Source organism: Pomacea canaliculata, linkage group LG10 (assembly GCF_003073045.1).
Source record: "Pomacea canaliculata isolate SZHN2017 linkage group LG10, ASM307304v1, whole genome shotgun sequence".
Lineage (NCBI taxonomy): Eukaryota > Metazoa > Mollusca > Gastropoda > Architaenioglossa > Ampullariidae > Pomacea > Pomacea canaliculata.
Window position 1 is genome coordinate 13,726,816 of NC_037599.1, and position 19,597 is coordinate 13,746,412.

The window sequence follows — 19,597 nt, forward strand, 5'->3', positions numbered from 1 at the left end:
TTGAAAAATCTCAAGAGCAGCCAGGGAGAGAAAGACAATGTCAGTGCGACCAGTGATGACATGCTTGCTGTACAGCGAGCTGGCCAAGGAATCGCTCAAGACTCACCCAGTGAAAATCAACCGCAGCCAGGATCATCTGCACGCCGCACGACACCGGCACCTTCAACTACTACGACAACAGAGGTCGATCTGCTCTGCGAACGATGAATGTCGCCGACGAATTCAAGTAAATCGCAAGAAATTCAGCAGACGTTATTAATAACAGCCCTGTCTGCAAATTTCTCTTTTCACTTGTCTGTCAAACGAAAAGGAATAATTGGGTAGCGAGATGATGTCTTTCTTAACGAGACCAAAAAAATTGTTTATTTTACTTTGTACCTGTATGTGCGGGCGTGAGCAGCTATCGCCATTGCAAACTTTTGTGTCACCACAGGACTGACAAATAGATGTGAACTGAATTGATCGGCACTGTAAAGAATGTGTGAACTGAACTGTGGTAAATATAATCTACACATAAATTGTGACTCTTGATGTCGAACACAAATAACATACTGATATACTGATCAATGACTCAATCCAGAATGATCGTGGATGAGGTCTGAAGCTGTGATCGACATCGAGAGAGATGTTTGGATTAGAATTCTTATATTGCTTGGTATATCGCTGTATAAATTTTATTAACTCCATTGTCTCTTTTATTTTAATTTTCTCTCTTTGTTTCTTACACCTCAGTTATTGATTGTGCAGATGCGAATGATTGTTAGTGTGTGTGTGTTGTAATGTTTCATAACAAATATTCCATTGCGCAACCGGTCCGTTACAACTAGCGAGCCTGACTTTTAGTATTAATTTAATCTTTTGGTTGAACCTTGTAATTTTTGTGCTTGAGAACTTGTGACACTTTGCGTTAGTGTTCTGAAAAATTGTTTGGTTCAGGTTGCTCGTCTGTTGGAGTTAGACGTCTGCATCAGTACGAACAATGTATGAACAAGGTATACACGTGTCACCTTTTAAATGATATTAAGCAACTACCAGCTGCGGTTGAATTTTCTCGACTTTTCGAGGACTGTCGAGACACTGCTCAATCTCAGAAATCCACCCCATCCCCTAAACACTCGGTTTACTCAAAGTAGAGCCGACAAACGGACAGGTACAGACGGTCGCTCACGGACCATCTCTTCGCTCGTGACAAGCGGCCCGGTGGCGCAACGGTTAGCGCTGTTAGCGCCTGTCACCAATACAGTGAAGGTTGGCTGCCCAGAGTTCATTTCTCGTCTCGGGCAGGCTGTTCTTTCTCTGCACGTGGCATCTGTTTACAGGGCTGGCTGCTTGCCGTAATATAGCCTCAGTTGCTGACACGGCGTTAAACACCAAATCCCCCCCTCTTCGCTCGTGACACACGTCAGAAAACATCTTAATGCTGTTTACAACAATGTAAAAAGTTCGCTTGACCAGCCCTTGCATCAACACTGCTACTGTGTACCCGTATTGGGACAGAGCAGTGCCCAATTATGTCCACCTAAGTGGTATAGCAGGGTACCCAAGTCAAAGCACTTGTAAAACTTTGTTAGAGAGTTTGGGCATTCAGCAGAACCCGCGGGGTTGTTGCATAGTATGTTCTCATGTCTGTTTGGTATGGGGTGACTGCCAGTTATTTACACTCGCGGTAAAGTGGAGTACCCTTCAAATATGTAAGACTCGAGTTGTAAGTCTCAGAAGGTGCAGAACCTATTGGGTTGCTGCCATGTGATAGTGTACTCAGATGCCTCGTTAATTATTCCCTTAGATTTTGATTTGCCAACATATTTTGCTGAACAGTTTGAGAAATGCGGGGCTCGAGTATGTTGTAACTGCTCGGATATCCTGGGGGCTACGCCGTGATCACCCGAGAAAGAATGAATAGTCGAGAATAACAGAAGAACGGGATAGAATGGAGGCAGCCACAGAAGGAGAATGAAAATACCGGTCTCGCAGCCATACAAAGGCAATACAGCTAAATTTACAAATGCTTTAATAAACATAACACTAATAATGAACAAAGTAACACTGTAAACAGTTTTACTGTTAAATGTTTAGACAACACTTTGTAATGCCGTCACTTTTGTAAATCAGCTGTTTGCATAAACATCACAAGATTATTTCTTTAAGAGGAAATATGGGCTACTTATCCCATTTAACCAAACTGGGAAAAAGCACGAAAGAGCTAGGTGCAGTTGACACATCTTGTAGCAAGAAATATTAACATTTATAATAGTGAGCACAAGACGACAGCGCTAAGATGTCGCAGTCACAGCCGTTCTGGATTTTTTGTATGCGTGTCAATATTTTAATATCTACATTAATGTTGTGATAATTCAAAAATATAACAATCTTACTTTTCACTACTTTAATGTTTCCTGATTGTCTCTATTCTGTGTTCGTTCTCTCTCGCCTAGTAGCTTTTTTCGTACAATAGTTTGGTCTCTCGCTATATTTCTCTAGAATATTTGGCTATGGGTTTTAATAATAACATCTAGCTGAAAAAGTCCAAGTCACCATTGTCCAATAAGGAGTTCCGAGCCGAAAATCACTGGACAACACTGCGATGTAGCAGCAAAGTCACTTTCGTATGACAAGGTAGGCATTGTGCCTGATGTTGTCCTCGACAGAAGTTGTGACCGTCGTCCTACATTTTCATGTGGTCCACTTTTGTTCCGATTCCCTGCTGAATTTTCTCGACTGTCAGCGGAATATCTGGAAGAGAAACAGGCGTGGATCAGCGTCGTATTACCATCACTAATCATCTACAGCTGTCACCATCTTGTCTGGCACTCATCATGGCTACCTCTGTTACGGCTACTTTTATAATACTTCTCTTAACCAATCGTCACCAGTCATTTACTGCGGCAGTTCATGGTCACCGAAAATCACACCTACCGACTGGTATAAAGTACATAGAAAATCACACCTACCGACTGGTATAAAAGAGGAAGATCCAGTCAGGTCCTTCTGTGCATCCTCCATGCTTTGTTTCAAAGCTAAAAGCACTCCCACTCCCAGGGCCGTAGGAGGCTCTCCTGAAGCTGGCCGGCAAAACAGAAAACACTTACGGAATCACTTTTCACATATAACTTTTTTATACTCTTTTTTTTGTTTTGTTTTGTTTGGAAGAGGAAAGAGGCATATATAGAAGTCAAAGGAAGTAGCGACATCTGCAGTAAGACTTGACGAATGAGAAACAAGAATGGTGTGTGAAATAATGGCTCATTTTCAAACTCTTGCAGTCCTTTAAGTGGAGATATGGCAAAGGTTGTACAAGTAAAAACACATGCTAAGCAGAAACTTCAGCAAGCTGAGTTCGTGGAGCATACTGTAGGTTGTTTGAAATAAAATATCATATGGATTAGTAAGGGCTGGGCTCCAACCTGTTACTGCTGATGCTGCTGTGTACCTTATCACAATCAAGGCTCTAGCCAGTAAAGATTATCAAAGCTTTATGAAGCCACGTGACTCACCTTTAGAGCTGCGGACACCAACAGGGTTGGGGGCATCAGGCAGCATGTGGACCCTCCAGTCGATGGGAATGTCTTTTGATGTAGGCGGCTTGTACTCCTGCACATAGAGGTGTAAACCAAGTAAGTCGTAGAACCGAACACAGAAAACCTACCTATTACTGACCCAGTACCGAACACAGACAATACACTAATCAGTCACGAACACAAGCTGGCAAACACTGAAGCATGAGTAGATATAACATGGAAAGCACTGTAAAAAACAGCACAGTGTTACATCAGTAACAAGCCAACAATTTTTGTACTTTTCGGGGACTCCATCTGACAAGCTTCTTGAAAATCACATTTCCATTAACCTAAAGCCCTCTTAACATTCTATCTTGTCTTGTGAACTTAATGCAGTTTTCACCACATGATCTTGCTACGAGAGGCAGAGTGCATGGCCATTATATCTACAAGCATCACGCCACCTTGTTGAGAAAGGTAAATTGTGTCTATGACTCACCCACGTTCCATCATTCAGCACACGACCCGTGTTCGAGTCCAATACGATGTCCTCCAGGAGGCTAAAGCCCAGGCCCATGACAAAGCCGCCCTCGATCTGGCCGATGTCGATCATGGGGTTCAAGCTGCGCAGAAAAACACGTGTTTGAATAATCTCCGTTAGTACTAGTACTGATGCTCTCTGATGTCAGGTAGATGCACCAAACCATTCAGCAGGATGCTTCTCGACACAAGTGTTGCTGGAACGAGGACTTTTTAAAGTGTCAGTGCCAGGACTCGCCTTTTGCTACACAAATCATGATGATGGTGTAAGGACTCACCTCACGCCACACGACATGGTGCTTGTTTAAGTACCCAATTTCTGGTGCTGGTGAAATGACACCGCACGACAAGGCAATGGTGTAGTGACTTACATCTCACCACACAACTAGTCGACATGCATGGTGCAGGTGTAGTGACTCACCTCTCCCCGCAGTCAAACATGATGTCGACGCGTGAGATGGCGTACTCCCCGGTCAGCACGTCCAGCTCAGTCTGCATGACACCGGAGCAGTAGGTGTGGTAGTTGAAGTGGCCCGCTGCTTCCGGCAAGTCCGCATTGAAGGGCCTGCACACAACATGATCACATGGGAAGCTGACGTACGTGTTTGTTTGTTTTTTTTTTTTTATAAGAACAGGAACTGTCTGTATGTATTTAACTGTCTGTATGCGAGCAGGCGCGCAAGAATCTGCGAAAATCAGGTAAACTGTGCGATGTTCCTTAGGGTACAAAGTTGTGGTACACACTTCATGAGATAACTAGGACTAGAGCTGTAGTGTTGGTGTCGCACTTCTACATTGTACACGGGTAGGGCGAATGAGCAGTCAAACGGACCTGCAGATACTGAAAACGAGTAGCGGGTTGGTTTGTGGAACACCGCGGGTGTCGTTCTGTGGCGCCAGGCCGCCGAGAGAAAGAAATTCATAGACCCCGCTGCCCGTTATCTCCCCTGGGTATCGGTCAGCGGCTGGGATCTGCAGGTGAATACTGGTCAACGTTGACCGTTACGTATGCTTTAAGTCTACGTGTGTACCTGGCGCAGATACAACAATTTTGAGTTTTTTGCAGCCGGCTGTTAGTGAACACTGAAAATAAACATTGATAATGAACATTAGTAGTGAACAACAACCATGATCCAGTTCGTGGCGTCTCTTGTTCCTGTTGCATTACAGGTGGTACAAGTAGGGAAAAAGGGGAATTGCAATGAGCAGTGGGAACTGTCTTTGTGGGGTAGTTGTTTCGATGCATGTGTGAGGTCAACGACGATCGACGACGGATATGCTTCGCCAAGTTCATAAAGGAGCAAGAGACATTCGTGTGTAAAGTTAAGTGACGGATGAGTGTATGAACGACTCTACTGGGCAGTGTGTTAGCTGAGGGAATGCATTGACTCACATGCTGTCTGGATCAACAGATTGACGGAAACCTCGGGAAACAAGCCGTTTGGAATCATTTGATGTTTATTTGCAGTTACGTAACTATCGTAAAAGCTCTCTATTTTGTTGAGTTAGTTTTTTGGGGACGTGTGCTTGGGGCTCGGAGTTATTTGTAAGATCACTTAGTATAAGTGTATTGCGTACATGCACGTGTCGGAGACCTCCAGAGTGTAATCAGCCCGAGGCAGCGGCTTCATTACACCTCTGTCCTGTCCACGTGCCTGTTTCACAAGGTTTACGACATACAACTTTATATGATGCATCGGCACACCCACTTTATGCTGTGGTCCGTTGACTCCAGAAACAGAAGTCAAACATCCTTACATAAAGCTTCCAGATTACATTTTACAGATTATTTTACATATCAAGTAAAAACATATTATATCAGGTACATATATTATCAATCAGATAAGATCACACTAGACCAACATCTGGCTGGATCAATATCTTGCCTCACTATTGCTTATTGATACTAACGTCGCATGTGCAGAGAGGTCAACCTTGAACTTCTGAGCATTCAGGCACAAAGTTTTCCAGTCAGCATCAGGCATCTTGGCTCTAACTGGTTCCAGTCTCTCTCGAAGAATGTTACAACATCGGAGTGCCGCCTTGAATAAAAACAGCCGACATGCAGATACGTAAACAAACGCGACGATGTAAGAAAAGCACGTGATATTTGACAGTGTAACAGGGCTGCCTTGAAATCCCGTCTTCAAACAAAAGCTAGCAAACCACGATACACTTTGTAAGCCGCCATTCATTCGCATGCGCACAGAATCGGTTTCAGTTGACGTGTGCTCCAAATCGTGAACCTCCTTTTGTTTAACGTACGGAAATAAAATGTCAGAACATCAAGCTATCCACAACGATAATCTATCAACTCACATTTACTGCCCTCTCGCTAGTTGTGCTGCCTCCTGTCACAGCTCCGTTGGGTACATAGTGGGTCAAACATGGGCGAATCTTGATCATGTCCATAGGAATGCCAAGAGTATGTGCCACAACTTGAGCTACCTGAAAAACCGCCACGGAAAATTTTCGTCAGCCCCATTGTCTTGACATCAGTCTCTTCTCGTCTTAAGGGTCACAGAGCAACAGCAGCTTAAAAGAGTCCGGAAATAGAGGCCCTACCTTAGTGTACAGCCCTTGGCCCATGTCCACGCCGCTCTGCACTACGGTGACCGTGCCGTCCTGGGCGAAGACTGACACCGAGCAGGGAAAACCCGTGTCTGCAGTCATCATCCCGTACTTAGCAGCGCACATGGTGATCCCCTTCTTCTTCCAGAGGTTTCCCTGGCATAAAAATCCGCCATGTTGTCACTTGACAATGAGAACCTTCTGTTATTGTCAAACTGAATATCGTGACATCGCTTTGCTAGCCTCACACAGGACGTGAAATTCTTGAAGAAAAAGACGTGAGGAGGGATGAGGAGGATGAGGAGGATGAAAAAGTAAGTATTCAGCTGAAGCAGAATAATACAGCAGTTCACAGTGAGAACGGAAGGTCAAGCCAGTGTAACTGACCCGGTTGAACTCCTCAACTTCAGCCATGCGCTGCTCCACTTGGGCCACTTGCTTCAGTCGCTGCCACACGTCTCGCATGGTACAGTAGGTAAGCACCATGCCGTTCAGGTCCGTCTGTACACAACACACAGGTGTGCTGACATATATGTCTATATACATTAACAGTCATGTATGTACATCTGTAAGACAGACACGTGCGTGAGCCATACATTCACACACTGGCACGCGTACAATATACACACATTGGCACATGTGCAATATACACACACTGGCACACATGCAACACACACTGACACAGGTACACACACGATTGAGAACATGAAAACATAAGGCATTCACACTCTCAAGCATAGATGCACGAATAACTACCAAACAGAGTGTTCAGTTGCTATGAATTAAGATAGCAACCAGTGTTCAGTTGGTATGAAGATGCCAAATTAATATGAAGCCAGCATTTTATGAAGGTCATTGGCAACACAGTTTTAGTCTGACTGCATTCAGCAGATACTGGCTTCAAAATCTATTGACTACATGTCTGGACAAGAGATGTGCCCAGGTCTCATGCTCAGTCTAACAGATTGTCCCTCGTCAAGAGCTAGGAGACAGTAGCTTACCTGGTGTCTCTCGTCAAGAGCTAGGAGACAGTAGCTTACCTGGTGTCTCTCGTACAAATTGAGCTCCTTGACGAGGATGGGGTGTTGCTTCACCTCCTTGGCCACGTGCTCAAGGATGGTCTCTATGATGGCTGCAGCAGGAGTAGGGCCTGTTCATGCCCACAGAGATGAGAAGATAGGTTTAGCTGGCTACCATGCGAACAGCTCCACCCTCCCAACAACACACTTGACTACACTTCTGACATGTCAGGCGAACACACACACCGCAAGTGATTATGGTGGCTTGTTAATTGAAAATGTATTTTGCTTCTTCTTTTCCTCACTCGCACCATACAGCCACACTAATACTCCAGGTTTGCCGCAAGTAGGGTACAAAATGCAATGAAACAAATCTGAGTGAAACGTTAATCCATTAGGTTACGTAGGTGAACATAAGTCAACAGGCCAGTTGGCACCATCATGAACCCACCTGGACCTCTGCAATAGGTAGTTGGCACTTTATTTGTCTTGGCCATGTATGGATTGATCTTCCAGTTGGGCACATAGAAACCTATGGCAGATACATAACTCAGTGAGCTGATTCGCTAGTTGTTCAATTCAGTTTTCCTGTAACTTTACAAAACATGTGGTCAGCAACATTTTTGTGATGACTATATAAAATAAACTTTTTTGTTTGTTTTTACTGGTAACCTGTACACGCATGAACACGTGAGTCAGATTAGCCTGCATGTACATGTGAATACGTGAATAAGCTCAGCAACACCACTGAGTGGAGTTGCTTTGTATACATTAGTCTGCTTCCTTGCCTTGGTCGAGTTGGTGCTGGAGTTCGTACAGCCCATAGACAATTCCACTGGTCGCTCCTCCATCAATGTAAATGTCGGCCACGATGGCATTCAGTTTGCCATTCTCAGAGAAGCCCGCCTTTTAGGCAAGTCAAAAAAGAAAATGATGAAAAAATGAATCAAAAGGTCTGGCAAACACGGGGAAATATATACTGCTGGAATAAATTTCCTGACAGCAAGCGTAATATAAATGATTAAAATGATTTAAAATCATAAGCCGGTTAAAGTATCACGGGAATAAGCTGCCTTTAATACTTATTATTTTAATATTACGATTTTTGTTATATTTTTGGCTTGCACCACTTGAACACACTCTCCTAACAGCGAAATATTCATCAAGGACATTATTAATTTAAGACAACAGATATCCATAGCATGCCATGGAGCCGACAAATACAAGTCTAACCTTATATCGAGTCAAGACTGGAAGCGCATTCCTGTATACTGCATGTTGGCGGACAAGCTGAGCGAGGTCCTCACAGGCCTGCACATTACACAGACAGGACCTGGTCATGACATGCATAGGCACTGCTGGCAAGGAGGGATCAGACTGATTAGTTCTATCCACCAAGGATTGGAAAGTGGCCGAGACCTTATCTGGAAAACTTTATTCCCACCCCTCCCCTCCTCTTCTTCCCCGCGCACGCTGTGGACGGCAACTGCTACATCTGGGGCGTTAGAAGCAGAGAGAAAGGCAAAGGTCGTCCCTAACCTTTTCAGGTAATTTCTCGCGGACAGTTTTCCCCATCTCTTCTCCCTCGCTGCATTATCCTCCCCAACCTTTAGGTACCCATTCCAACAGTTAGGTAGACTGGTCGAAGTTTGCTGCGCTACATGATCCAGTGCACCTTTCGGTTAGGACGCCAGCGCTCTAAGCACTCGGCTACCCGTTTACCCGGGAGAGTTGGGCTTGATCTAAAGGGAGTGAACCACTTTAGGTCAACTTCATGTGGTCAGGTCCTCACCTTCCTGTTGCATATGCGGCGATGGCTGCAGCGTTGGCCAGGTGATTGCTCTGGGCAAACTTGCCGCCGAAGCCTCCGCCCAGGCGCAAGGAATGAACATTGATGCTGAGAAAAAGAATATCGTGGTATTTAGAACCTAAACTGTGCCGGACATTATTCTGCCCGCTTGCTCCTCTAAGAAGCGAAGGTATTGCAACAAATACAATGAAATATTGCGCACACAACATTGCATTAGTCTGCATAAATAACGCGTTCCGCTTGGGTTTAACTCGCATTTCAAGCGCATGTAAAAAGATAATTTTCTGAGTTTGGCTACAGTCGTCATAGCCTGTGGATGGGTGTTGGCCATGTGATTATGTGATAAGAAAATGAAGCAGACAGGCAAGACTGAGAGTGTAGATCAAATGATCTCACTAATTGATTGGCTTGTTGAGGACGCCAGACATGCAGCACTGCAGAATGTCGGGCGCCTGTGACGTGGCGTACACCTCCATGGCGTCTTCAGACGGCACGCACAGCGCAGCCTGCAACAGCGACGACACAAAACACCTGCTTTACCTTCAGTCAGGACAAACAGGAAGTACAACTGAGAGTGTTCGGCATTCAGTTGACTGGTGCATTTCATGCATGTATAGCAAAACGTTTTTAAAGCAACAAACCACTCATGCTGAACTTCCCTGGGTCGTATTCGGGTGGTCACCCAGGTGTCACTTGACAGTGAAATAAACAGGGGCAGCAACCTTTGTTCACTTTTAGGTGTGGGAGGCGAAACTATCAAAGTAAACAGGTACAGAATCTCTCTCTCTCACACACACACACATACACTTAAAGACCGAGAGAAAAAATACAGAGGGTAAAGATGTTTCGAGTTATTGAAATTTAAAGTCTACTGGGCAGTGAAGATTTCGACAGTGATTTCAGAGGATATGCTCTGTGTGTGTGTGTGAAAACCAGTGAGAAGGCCTGCGGCGTCTTCCTTCTCACTCCCTCTGCCCTTTTATGTGGTCCGGACGCGCTAAGCACTGACAGCCTGTCAGTCGAAATGGCATCACCGAGGTAATGTCGGGTATCGTTATTATTTTTCTATAAAACTACGTCGTATATCAAAAGCGTTGTCTTACAAGGGTTTCCATGTAGAAATGATACTGTGTTCCCATTTTAATTTCCCCACTCAGCGTCTTTGCTGACTTCTGGAGTTCATCTGAAAAGAAAACATTGCACCGTAAAACATTAGGGTATACAACATTTTAAAAGTTAACTGGCATTGGTACTAACATCGTTCAACGGCGTAAATAAATCCATTTACTAAACTTAAAATTTTCTTTTTCAATCCAAAGTGAGCAAAGGCAAAAGTGAGCGAGTGAATGAAATTAGCACACTTTTTGCAGACTGACTTGAAAAAAACGTTAGGCATGCTGAAAATATTTGCTGCTGTACTAACCATCAGGGTTACCCACGACATGCGGCTGGACAAAGGTGGAGTGGAAGCTGTTGGCGTCAATGGCCTCCTGTATGGTCAGGATAGGTTTCTGGATATCGGAGTACTTGACAATCACCTTCTTGGCCGCCTCATCGGCCACAAGTTGGTTATCTGCGGACAGCGCACGTGATGTCTGTCACAAACTACTTTCATACACCATCTCTTCTCTGATCGTCATCTAGCAAGCACGCAAATTCGAAAATTATCGGGTTAGCAGTTTGGCAACGTACGTGTTTGACCACTGTAAATTATTGCATCTGGTCACTCAGCATGCTTCGCTGTAGATTTTCTGTTGTCTCCTTGCGCCACCTTGGCTATCCGTTCTCTCACGTTGGACGTTGAGTGACTTGCAATCTACATCGAGGACTATCGCTATGACTAGCAGTTTTAAAGAACGAACACTTCTGTTTCGCCTACAATTAGGTGGTGCTGAATACTTCCATTATTTACCTGCAAGAATCATGCCCACCGCCTGGCCTGCATACTCCACTTTCTTCGTGACGAAAATCTGTGAAAAATAATGTTAGGACTTGTTACTATTCCCCTCATTAGTAACTCATTCTGTGGATGCATTCAGCTAGCAATAACTAGCAACAACAATGTATTGTATCTGCTGAGACTACAAATAGCGCCACGTGGTCTTTCGCTGTTAATATTAATACAATAAATGTTATGAGTGCGCACCTCCTCCACTGGGAAAACGAACGCCCCCTTATAGGCGGCGAAGGCATTGTTGCTGCCTCCTTCTGGAATGTCGCGCGCTGTGATAAAATGGCGGACACCTGGCACAGCCTGGCAGAAGAAACAACAAACATTACACGCCGGACAGAGCAGCTTGTTGCAAGTTTTCCTTTCCTGCCAAACACGAATGATCACTCTACACATCTCTGAAATTCTTCTCTGTACTTTCGGTTTTTCATTCTTATGCTATCCCCGTTTGTATGCAAGCAGCCATTGACTGCCTAGAGGGGTATAGCCCACTGACAGCCACCTGACTGCACTGCGGTGTGTATAGGTGTGTGTTTGTAATCCTCAGTCACCCATCTGACTGCAGTGTGGTGTTTATCAGACATCGATGCGTGCGTTTCCTCCAGTGAGTCGAGAGAGCGACAAGTCACTAAGCGTGCTAGTATTTAAAACATTTATAAAAAGAGACAAAAGCAAATATAATGCACAACAAAACAAAATTAGAGAATGAATTTTCGATGGGTCAGTGTCGACGAAATCTGACCAGAGCAGCCGAAGGATCCACGGACTGGAGAGTGCAGTTAGAGACAGTGGTCAGCACCAAGGCGCCACACAGTTCGTGCTTGTATGTTGGCAAGTCGTTGACGAACTCCGCTTGTCCAGATGCCTGTTGGGAACAAGCCATGAAACAAAAGAGAAGAGACTGAAGTTGGAACAATCATCTCCAACCAACTATACTATTAAACAAAAGAAAAAAAATTATTGTCAGCATTTACCGTGTTAGCGATTGAAAAAGAACGAAGTCTGCTGGCAGCAGTTTTTAAAGAAAACAGAAATTGAAAGAAACGTGGTCGGTGGTAACAAACACGAACTAGTGATAGCAGTTAAGAGTATTAAATACATTTCACATGGTCAAACGGGATCGAGTGTTATGAAAACGAAATTAGATTAACTGCCTCTTAAGCTTCTGAAAATGATTATGTAATGTAGAAAAAACGACAAATAAATGATAATATCTTTAACAAAAATGTTTCTATGTTGTAAAATGAACAGAGCAGAAGCTTGGAGCACAAAGTAACGTTAAACATTTAGATAAACGAGGATTGGTTCCGAAAGCTAGTGAAGTTTATTGAAAATAAGAAGAGTTAAAACATTTAACCTGCAGCAAGGCAGTCTTTTTAGGCAAGGCTTGCTTCAGCGGAAACTCTTCCTTCTTCTCCTCATACGTCTGCAGTCCAGACGACAGAGGGCGCTGTATGTTTGGAGCGCCAGAGGCAAGTCTGGGATCGGCATTTCCGGTGAACTCCAGAAGTGTCTAATTTCAAAATTAAGATTTTCTTAATTAGCGTTTAGTTGATTACCGTGTCGGCATATAACTGACAATGTCAAATTTATCAAATAAAAATTGGAGATTTTTCGCAGACCTGTAAGGAGGACCCAGACACGACTTATACCATCAACCGTTTCCATGAAAAAGTACGAACATAAGCCTACTACCGTCGTCGCTATCACTGACTGATGACAATGTAATCAGCACATGTGTGATGGGTAGTTGAAATCAACTGTACACTGATGATAATGTGTGTGAAGAGTAGTTGATATAAACTGTAATGTCGCATTGAGTGACAGTCACGTGAATACCTTGTACAGCAGATTGACAGCAAGGTCAGTTCTGTACTGCACGGAGGACAGCACAGGGTCAGGCGTGGGGGCGATCTCCGATTTCATGAGCGCCAGGGCATCTGAGAACAATCACAAAAAGAACACACGTGACAGGACACCTGAGTAAAATGATCAAAAGAAAGAATGGTTGGCAGTTGGTACTTAAGGCCTTTCAGCGCAAGAAGTCAAATCACGGGGAAAAGTGTTCGCACTATCAAAATCAGTTAAAAGTGGAATAGATGATATTCGGCGGAGGGAGGTGAAGGCACTTGTCGGCAGACCTGACGAGAGGAAGGAGGCAGGGGGGATGCTGAGCCCGGGTCCGCAGCCCAGCCTTGCTCAATCGAATTTTAAGCATATTATTATATACTGAGAAAATAATTTACGATTACAATTACAAGGGGCTAAGAGAGCCCCTGATGGCTCTCAGTGGCCCTGCTTGTCGGACAGATAAAAGCAATTATCAAGAAATGACCACTAGGGTATAAGAATGACCACTAAAGTCTCCAGCACTGTCTGTGCTCCTCGCCTCCCCTCCTCGAGTCGAATCATACTTTCCCACCGTAGGCTAAAAGTTCGGCCTTTAAACAGTAAATCATTTTTAAAACCCAACAAATATATATAAAAAAATAGGAACAAGAAACGAGCAAACGAAAGTAAAACTGCAAGAATTAAAAAAGTGATGAATAACAGGGGCATGGGTAGATAACATTCTAGCATATTTCTTTTGTGTCAGCTTGACGACAGTGGCGGTGTCTCAGGGCTAAAAGACCCTCCCAGTTCCTGGAGGCAACAAAGAGAGGGACCACAGTAGTCAAGATCAGCTCAAGCGCCGTTTTTCTGCCAGACACTTCAGTTGGAACTCGGGTCCACTGAAAGTCGCCTGTATATCTTTTAGAAGGAAACAAATGTAAGTGATAACTAGCCACTCTCAAAATAGAAAAACAAAGAAAGAACACTCACCTCTCACAATCTCATCTTTGAGGGTCTTACCCCGGAGGAACTCTTCAGTCTTTTCAGCGTGGATCTTCCAAACAAAGCACATACACTGTTACTGCCAGTGCAGGAAGATGCTTACACAATGTGTCAACATGCTGTTTCAGTTATCTTTGAGTCTTTACGTATTTCGATGCTTTTTTTCATCTTGGTTCCAGCAACTTTGAAAAGAACGTTTTGCACAAGTGCAACGGACCTGTATCACAGGTTTTAGAAGTAATATTTTAACACTTGGTGCTTTTAGCTATTTCATCTTTTGGTGATTTTTGTTCAATTAACTGATTTCTATTTTGCCTTTGCATGCAATGGTAAAGAAAGATGCTCTGTCAGATTGCAGCAACTCACAAACTTGTTGTTCACCCCGCCGATGACGATGGCCGGTCTGCCCAGCACCTGCTTTCCCCCCTGACTGATCTTGAAACGGAAGCCGGCGTTGATGTAAGCATGAGCATTCTGGTAAGAACAATGTAAAAAATTACTCAGTTCAAAAAAAAAACGCTATGGGGTTCAAAAGTATAGGGGCATAAGATTCATGAATTAAAAAAATGAATTTAATCTATAAATTTATGTGGAACTGAGCACCCTACCACACAGCTTATTTCTACTGCATGGTTATTCTGCAAACAGCTAGGAAATTAAACACAACAGCTGAATGGCTTTGTCAACGTATGATTACAATATAAAAACTAAAAATACTGACTGTTCTCAGTGTCTTGTTCTCTTAAGTGCTTTTAGCGCAGAGAAGTACAGCTTTAGAGAATTACTTTTGTTGATTTGCTATATTACAGAATGTAATAAAAGAGTGTGTAATATAGTATGCAAGAATTAAATTCAGGTGAGATTTCATACTCTTTTATTACATGCTGTAATATTACAAATAAAAAGTAATTCTGCACACTATATTACAAACTCTTACATTACATGATGTAATGTTACAAACCAGACATTTGCGATAGGCCCTACTATTTGTAAACTTACCTGTGACCGCGGAGTAATTTTGAAAGAGCGGAAGTGGTCAAGAGGCTCGAAGGCTGGTATTTCCAGCGCTGTCAACACCTTTCCTTTCATGTTTACCTTCATCACAAAATCCTGCACTGTGTATGCTTTCAGCGACTCGTCCTTGGTGTCTGTCAAATCAGTCGTTCAAAAGATGTTAGTGTTATTTTATGCAAGTTGTACAGTGCACGACTCGACTAAGCAAGCAACTACGTAGAACATGATGTGTCAGATGTGTCAGATGGTGTTGAGGAACAAAAGATAAATGGGAGATGGGGGGAGTGGAATTGGGGAACAAAAGAACAAATTAGAATTACAAATTACAAATTACGTTCAGTTCTTAGTGTTTGTTATTCGTCTTGGGGACAGGCTTGGGTGTCAATAGGTGGATGGGGTCTGGGTGTACATGCGTGGCTCCCAGTGCAATCAGTCAAGTCAAATATTGTTCCCCACTCAATCGCTTTACGATAGACTAAGCGCCAGGAAGGAAAAGCAACTCTCACCAAACACCTCAACCTTGCCTCCTGCAGCCTCCATCATGGTGAACACGTCGGAGGGAAAGTCGGGGTGCGCATGTTTAATCATCAGGTTACCCGCCACACTGGCTGCCTGGGTACACATGCAGGTTAAAGACTGATTTTATCGTCTTCATGGAGATGTCGAACATTGTTAAGGCGAAATACACACACTGACAATACAAGACATCAGTTTAAAAAAAATAGAGAAGAAAATAAACAATGAAAAGAGGAAATGAAAAGAGTGAATGTGCCTGACACTAGTGACAGCTGACACTCCCTACACAAAAGAAGTGATAGGCTGCAGCAAAGAGTAAATAGAAAAAGAAACCTAACACTCTGTTCATGATCTTTACTGATATTAAAGTAGAAAAACTTTTGAACAATTTAGCAGAACTTGCACGGGGAAAAAATATGTGCACTCACATTCCTCATGAGGACGTTGCCAACCAGATTAAGATGTCGGACCAGATGACCAAAGTACTGGAAGCCTGGCTGTGTGTCCTTCAGTGATGTCAACTGCTGGATCAGACTGGTCAAAGATGTATTTGCACCAAACTTGGCTGATGTCTCCGTCACCTAAGCATAATAGTCTGGATGTGAAATAAGACAAACCTCGGATTATCGCACAAACACCGTCTGAAAGCAGATACAATCAGCAGGAGCTATGCGGCCAGAAAACAAAATTGTCTCTGTATGTAGGGAAGTGCAAAGGGTACCATGGGCACAGTCTGCTCACACGCGTGTTGCCATAAGCCATACTTTTTTAAAATTGAATCAATATTCTTACTGTTAATCATTCAGCGACTTTCAATTACAATTACTTACGACCAGTCATGCGAGTCTACGTAAGATAACTGTGTAGTTATAGATACGAACATCGCCAGTGAAAAGACAGATAAAGGTGGAAACACTGAAAGGACTTTTAACTGTGAAGTGCAACTTTGACAGCGAAAATTCACGAAATCCTTGTGAAAAAATGTATGACACAATCTTGTAATGACTGAAACTTTACCAGGAGATTCACGGTCTATGAAGTACGGTTTGGGAGCAACAGCCCCGCAAGATGACGAAGGTGCCGGACCATTATTGGCACGATAATTTACACAGCGCCTCACCTGCACGTCCGCAAAGTTGGCTGAGCGGGAGATAAGGTAGGAATATTTTAATTTAAGTTTTAAATACCGGTTTTCTATTTAAAATGGAATACCGTAGTGGCGTGGACAGATCTGCCGTTGAAAGCATCACTACTCGGTAAAGTCAGAGGAAAGTCCCCCCCCCCTATTTATCGGCGTTCTTTGTCGGTGACGACATCATCATCGGCACGCGTCCCGCTTTCGCTCCCGAAACGTCTGGTCACCTTACCCGAGGTCATCTTTCTGACTTATTGCTACATGTAGCTGCGTTAAACAAGTTGTGACATAAAAATTGACGTTCAGAAAACACTTCTAAGTTCTAATCAAGCAAATTATTGTTCCCATGTCTTCACGTTAAGCCCGACAATAATAACAAGCAGTTTATTAAGTTATCGTCACCATATTATTTCGCTGTAAGAAAAAGCCGGTACTGTCACAGAAAGCTAGGTTACAAACAATTAAAACACTAAATTCGTGCGTTATTTATTTAAATTAATCCAACCTATCTAACTGTATATAAATCAGTGCTTCCGACATCATATCAATAGGGATGTTGATACACGTACTCCATCCCCGCGCGGATGGTCGGCCCCAGGCCCCGCGTATTCCTAACGCCGCCTCTGCCTATTACCACTAGCGTACGTATGGTATCGTTCACGACACGAGAAATTTTCGCTTTTTTATTCATAGTCCCTGGTCCTTCCTCGTAATCAGTGAAAATTTTGAATTATACTTTCCGTCCCAGTTCCGTCCCGAGATTTTTTCTCAGGACGGAAATCCGTCCCCCGGACGGAGAACTCCCATCCCTGCTTTCCCCTAGAATGCACCAAGACGGAGACAAACGTTTGGTAATCGCAGCACCGCTGTTATTGAGAAAGCAGACGACGAATTTCAAGCATGACTCAATGAGTTCATGTCATAGATTTCAACTTCGAAGTTAATCATCAATAATACGAGAGATTGTGTGTGTGTGTACTTTACCTCTTGACTAGTTGATTTGAACCCATCATGCACTGTCATCTTGCTTCTGCCAATCGTATTCGCGCTCAACATTTCGTTTCTGTAATTAGTAAATACGTGCAATTAGTAGGCAAGAGATACGATTAAGCAATTTGATTATTTACAACAAGAAGGATATGGTTAAACCATTTAAATTATCTACAGCACATATAGAAGACAGCGTCATGTAAAAGCGAGTTGCTAGCGATGTATATGTGTGATAACTGCCGGGTACAACACGTGAAACATTTCACAAAAAGCACTACAATACTTATATATGATCATAAATTATTCATGACTATCCACTGTTATAAAGTATAGTTGTTTTAATGGCATCTTTCACTTAACTTTATTAAGACTTACTTCAGAAATCGGCGGTGTTTCACTTGAAGATGGACGTACAGTTCAAATTGTCCGCGCGCAAAGAACCGGCCGGTGTGACCGGGTACGTTGTACCTTTGACCCCGTAGCTACACGCGGCGAAGGGGAAGAGAGGGGGTTAGGGTTAGCGGCTGGAGGGATGCGACACGATCACGTGGCTACCAAATCGAGCGCGGCTGAAGAAAAAAAGCGCGATGGACGCGTCAGTTTAGGATCGAATTACACGCTTCCCATCCCAAAGTCTCACTTCCCTATCGGGGCCGTTCAAACACCCAAAGCCCTTGCAGGCTGGGTATACTGACTCCTAGCAAAGGTTACAGAACTGTTACTAACTGTCGTTTAACCTCAGTGTACAATTAGTAGCTGTCTCGTGGTTTGATGTGCAGAACTGCTTCTGTTCGTCTCTCTGCTGGCAAGTAATGTACGTGTCGTACTTTCACTGCCGACACGGTGTATGGTTGTCATGACAAATGTGTGCCAAGGTGAGAAAACAGGTGTCAGTAATTGTCTGGCGCTGCTCCACACTCTATTGAAGTGCGGAGTTTCTCATTACCTTGGTTGTCACTTGGTTCACAGCCCGCCGCTACGCATGACTGACCGAAACATAAGTCCACGTACATATGTCTCGCAATTACTTTCTCAGCCTAGTCACGTGTTGTTGATCTGTCCAACCACAAGCTACCGCTGCTGTAGACAGAACTTTCGCGCAAGTAAGCAAGTTGTTCCTAATCTGACGGATTTATTTATTTTTATTTCATGAAAACGGAATGCTGCTGGGGTTTAGTTAAAGAAAATGCAAACAAACTTTCGCAGAAACATAAAATTATATTTTTATAATGTGGCTATATCCCAACTGACACAGCGTGACATTTCGGCGATTCTTCTGGGTGAAGGTTGAAGGTGAACTGTTGAAATCTAAGCCTGTCAGCGATAGCAGACGACAAAAAATGGCGGTCGTCGCGATGAGCAGACAAACGAGGCGGGGTAAGGCGGACAACTCGTGGTGCTATCAAGGGAGTGAAGATTTGCCAGCTCGCCTTACCGTCAGGGGAGATAACGGCTCCCGACGTCACGCCATCAGGGAAGACAGAGTTATGTCTCTTGAGCAGCTGGTAAAACGTTGCACCTGTCTCGGCAAAACGTGTGAACGGCAGAAAGAAGCGGAACCTGCCAGAAGGTGTGAGGTCAACCAGTCCTTCAGCTGACCTGGCTGACCTGTATGAACGACAATCAAGGCTCGTAGCTATTTCCCTTGGCAGGGGCAACACAGACATGCAGGGCTATTGACTGAAGTAGGCCTGAACATGGCATGACAGTTTGGTGGAG

The 19,597-nt window shown here is 43.8% G+C and overlaps 2 protein-coding genes across 2 annotated transcripts; both read right to left on the reverse strand.

Moving 5' to 3' along the window:
- Positions 1 to 6,548: 6,548 nt before the first annotated feature.
- LOC112573740 (xanthine dehydrogenase-like) lies at positions 6,549 to 8,799 on the reverse strand. The gene is made up of 6 exons (XM_025254326.1): positions 8,728 to 8,799; positions 8,416 to 8,533; positions 8,079 to 8,159; positions 7,649 to 7,758; positions 6,996 to 7,109; positions 6,549 to 6,764 (listed from the first exon to the last, which is right to left on the reverse strand). Exons 1-6 carry the CDS (start codon positions 8,797 to 8,799, stop codon positions 6,549 to 6,551), a joined length of 711 nt encoding a protein of 236 aa, XP_025110111.1.
- On the reverse strand, positions 8,415 to 18,513 carry LOC112574196 (indole-3-acetaldehyde oxidase-like). The gene is made up of 18 exons (XM_025255083.1): positions 18,254 to 18,513; positions 17,873 to 17,951; positions 16,182 to 16,334; positions 15,744 to 15,849; positions 15,223 to 15,371; positions 14,590 to 14,697; positions 14,212 to 14,275; positions 13,228 to 13,328; positions 12,746 to 12,901; positions 12,131 to 12,253; positions 11,584 to 11,691; positions 11,350 to 11,407; positions 10,861 to 11,010; positions 10,541 to 10,620; positions 9,834 to 9,943; positions 9,420 to 9,524; positions 8,861 to 8,938; positions 8,415 to 8,533 (listed from the first exon to the last, which is right to left on the reverse strand). Exons 2-17 carry the CDS (start codon positions 17,942 to 17,944, stop codon positions 8,872 to 8,874), a joined length of 1,710 nt encoding a protein of 569 aa, XP_025110868.1. The 5' UTR covers positions 17,945 to 17,951; positions 18,254 to 18,513; the 3' UTR covers positions 8,415 to 8,533; positions 8,861 to 8,871.
- Between the last annotated feature and the right edge of the window lie 1,084 nt (positions 18,514 to 19,597).

What these genes read in the sequence shown, in the direction of transcription:
- LOC112573740 (XM_025254326.1), bottom strand. Translation starts at nt 8,799, where the DNA reads ATGTCCTTGATGAATATTTCGCTGTTAGGAGAGTGTGTTCAAGTGGTG. An exon ending in CCAGCACCAACTCGACCAAG is followed by an intron (nt 8,160 to 8,415) that starts GCAAGGAAGCAG and finishes TATCTGCCATAG; the next exon opens with GTTTCTATGTGCCCAACTGG. An exon ending in ATTTGTACGAGAGACACCAG is followed by an intron (nt 7,110 to 7,648) that starts GTAAGCTACTGT and finishes TGTTGTGTACAG; the next exon opens with ACGGACCTGAACGGCATGGT.
- LOC112574196 (XM_025255083.1), bottom strand. Translation starts at nt 17,944, where the DNA reads ATGTTGAGCGCGAATACGATTGGCAGAAGCAAGATGACAGTGCATGAT. An exon ending in TCAAATCAACTAGTCAAGAG is followed by an intron (nt 16,335 to 17,872) that starts GTAAAGTACACA and finishes TATTATGCTTAG; the next exon opens with GTGACGGAGACATCAGCCAA. An exon ending in TCGTTTTCCCAGTGGAGGAG is followed by an intron (nt 11,408 to 11,583) that starts GTGCGCACTCAT and finishes TATTTTTCACAG; the next exon opens with ATTTTCGTCACGAAGAAAGT.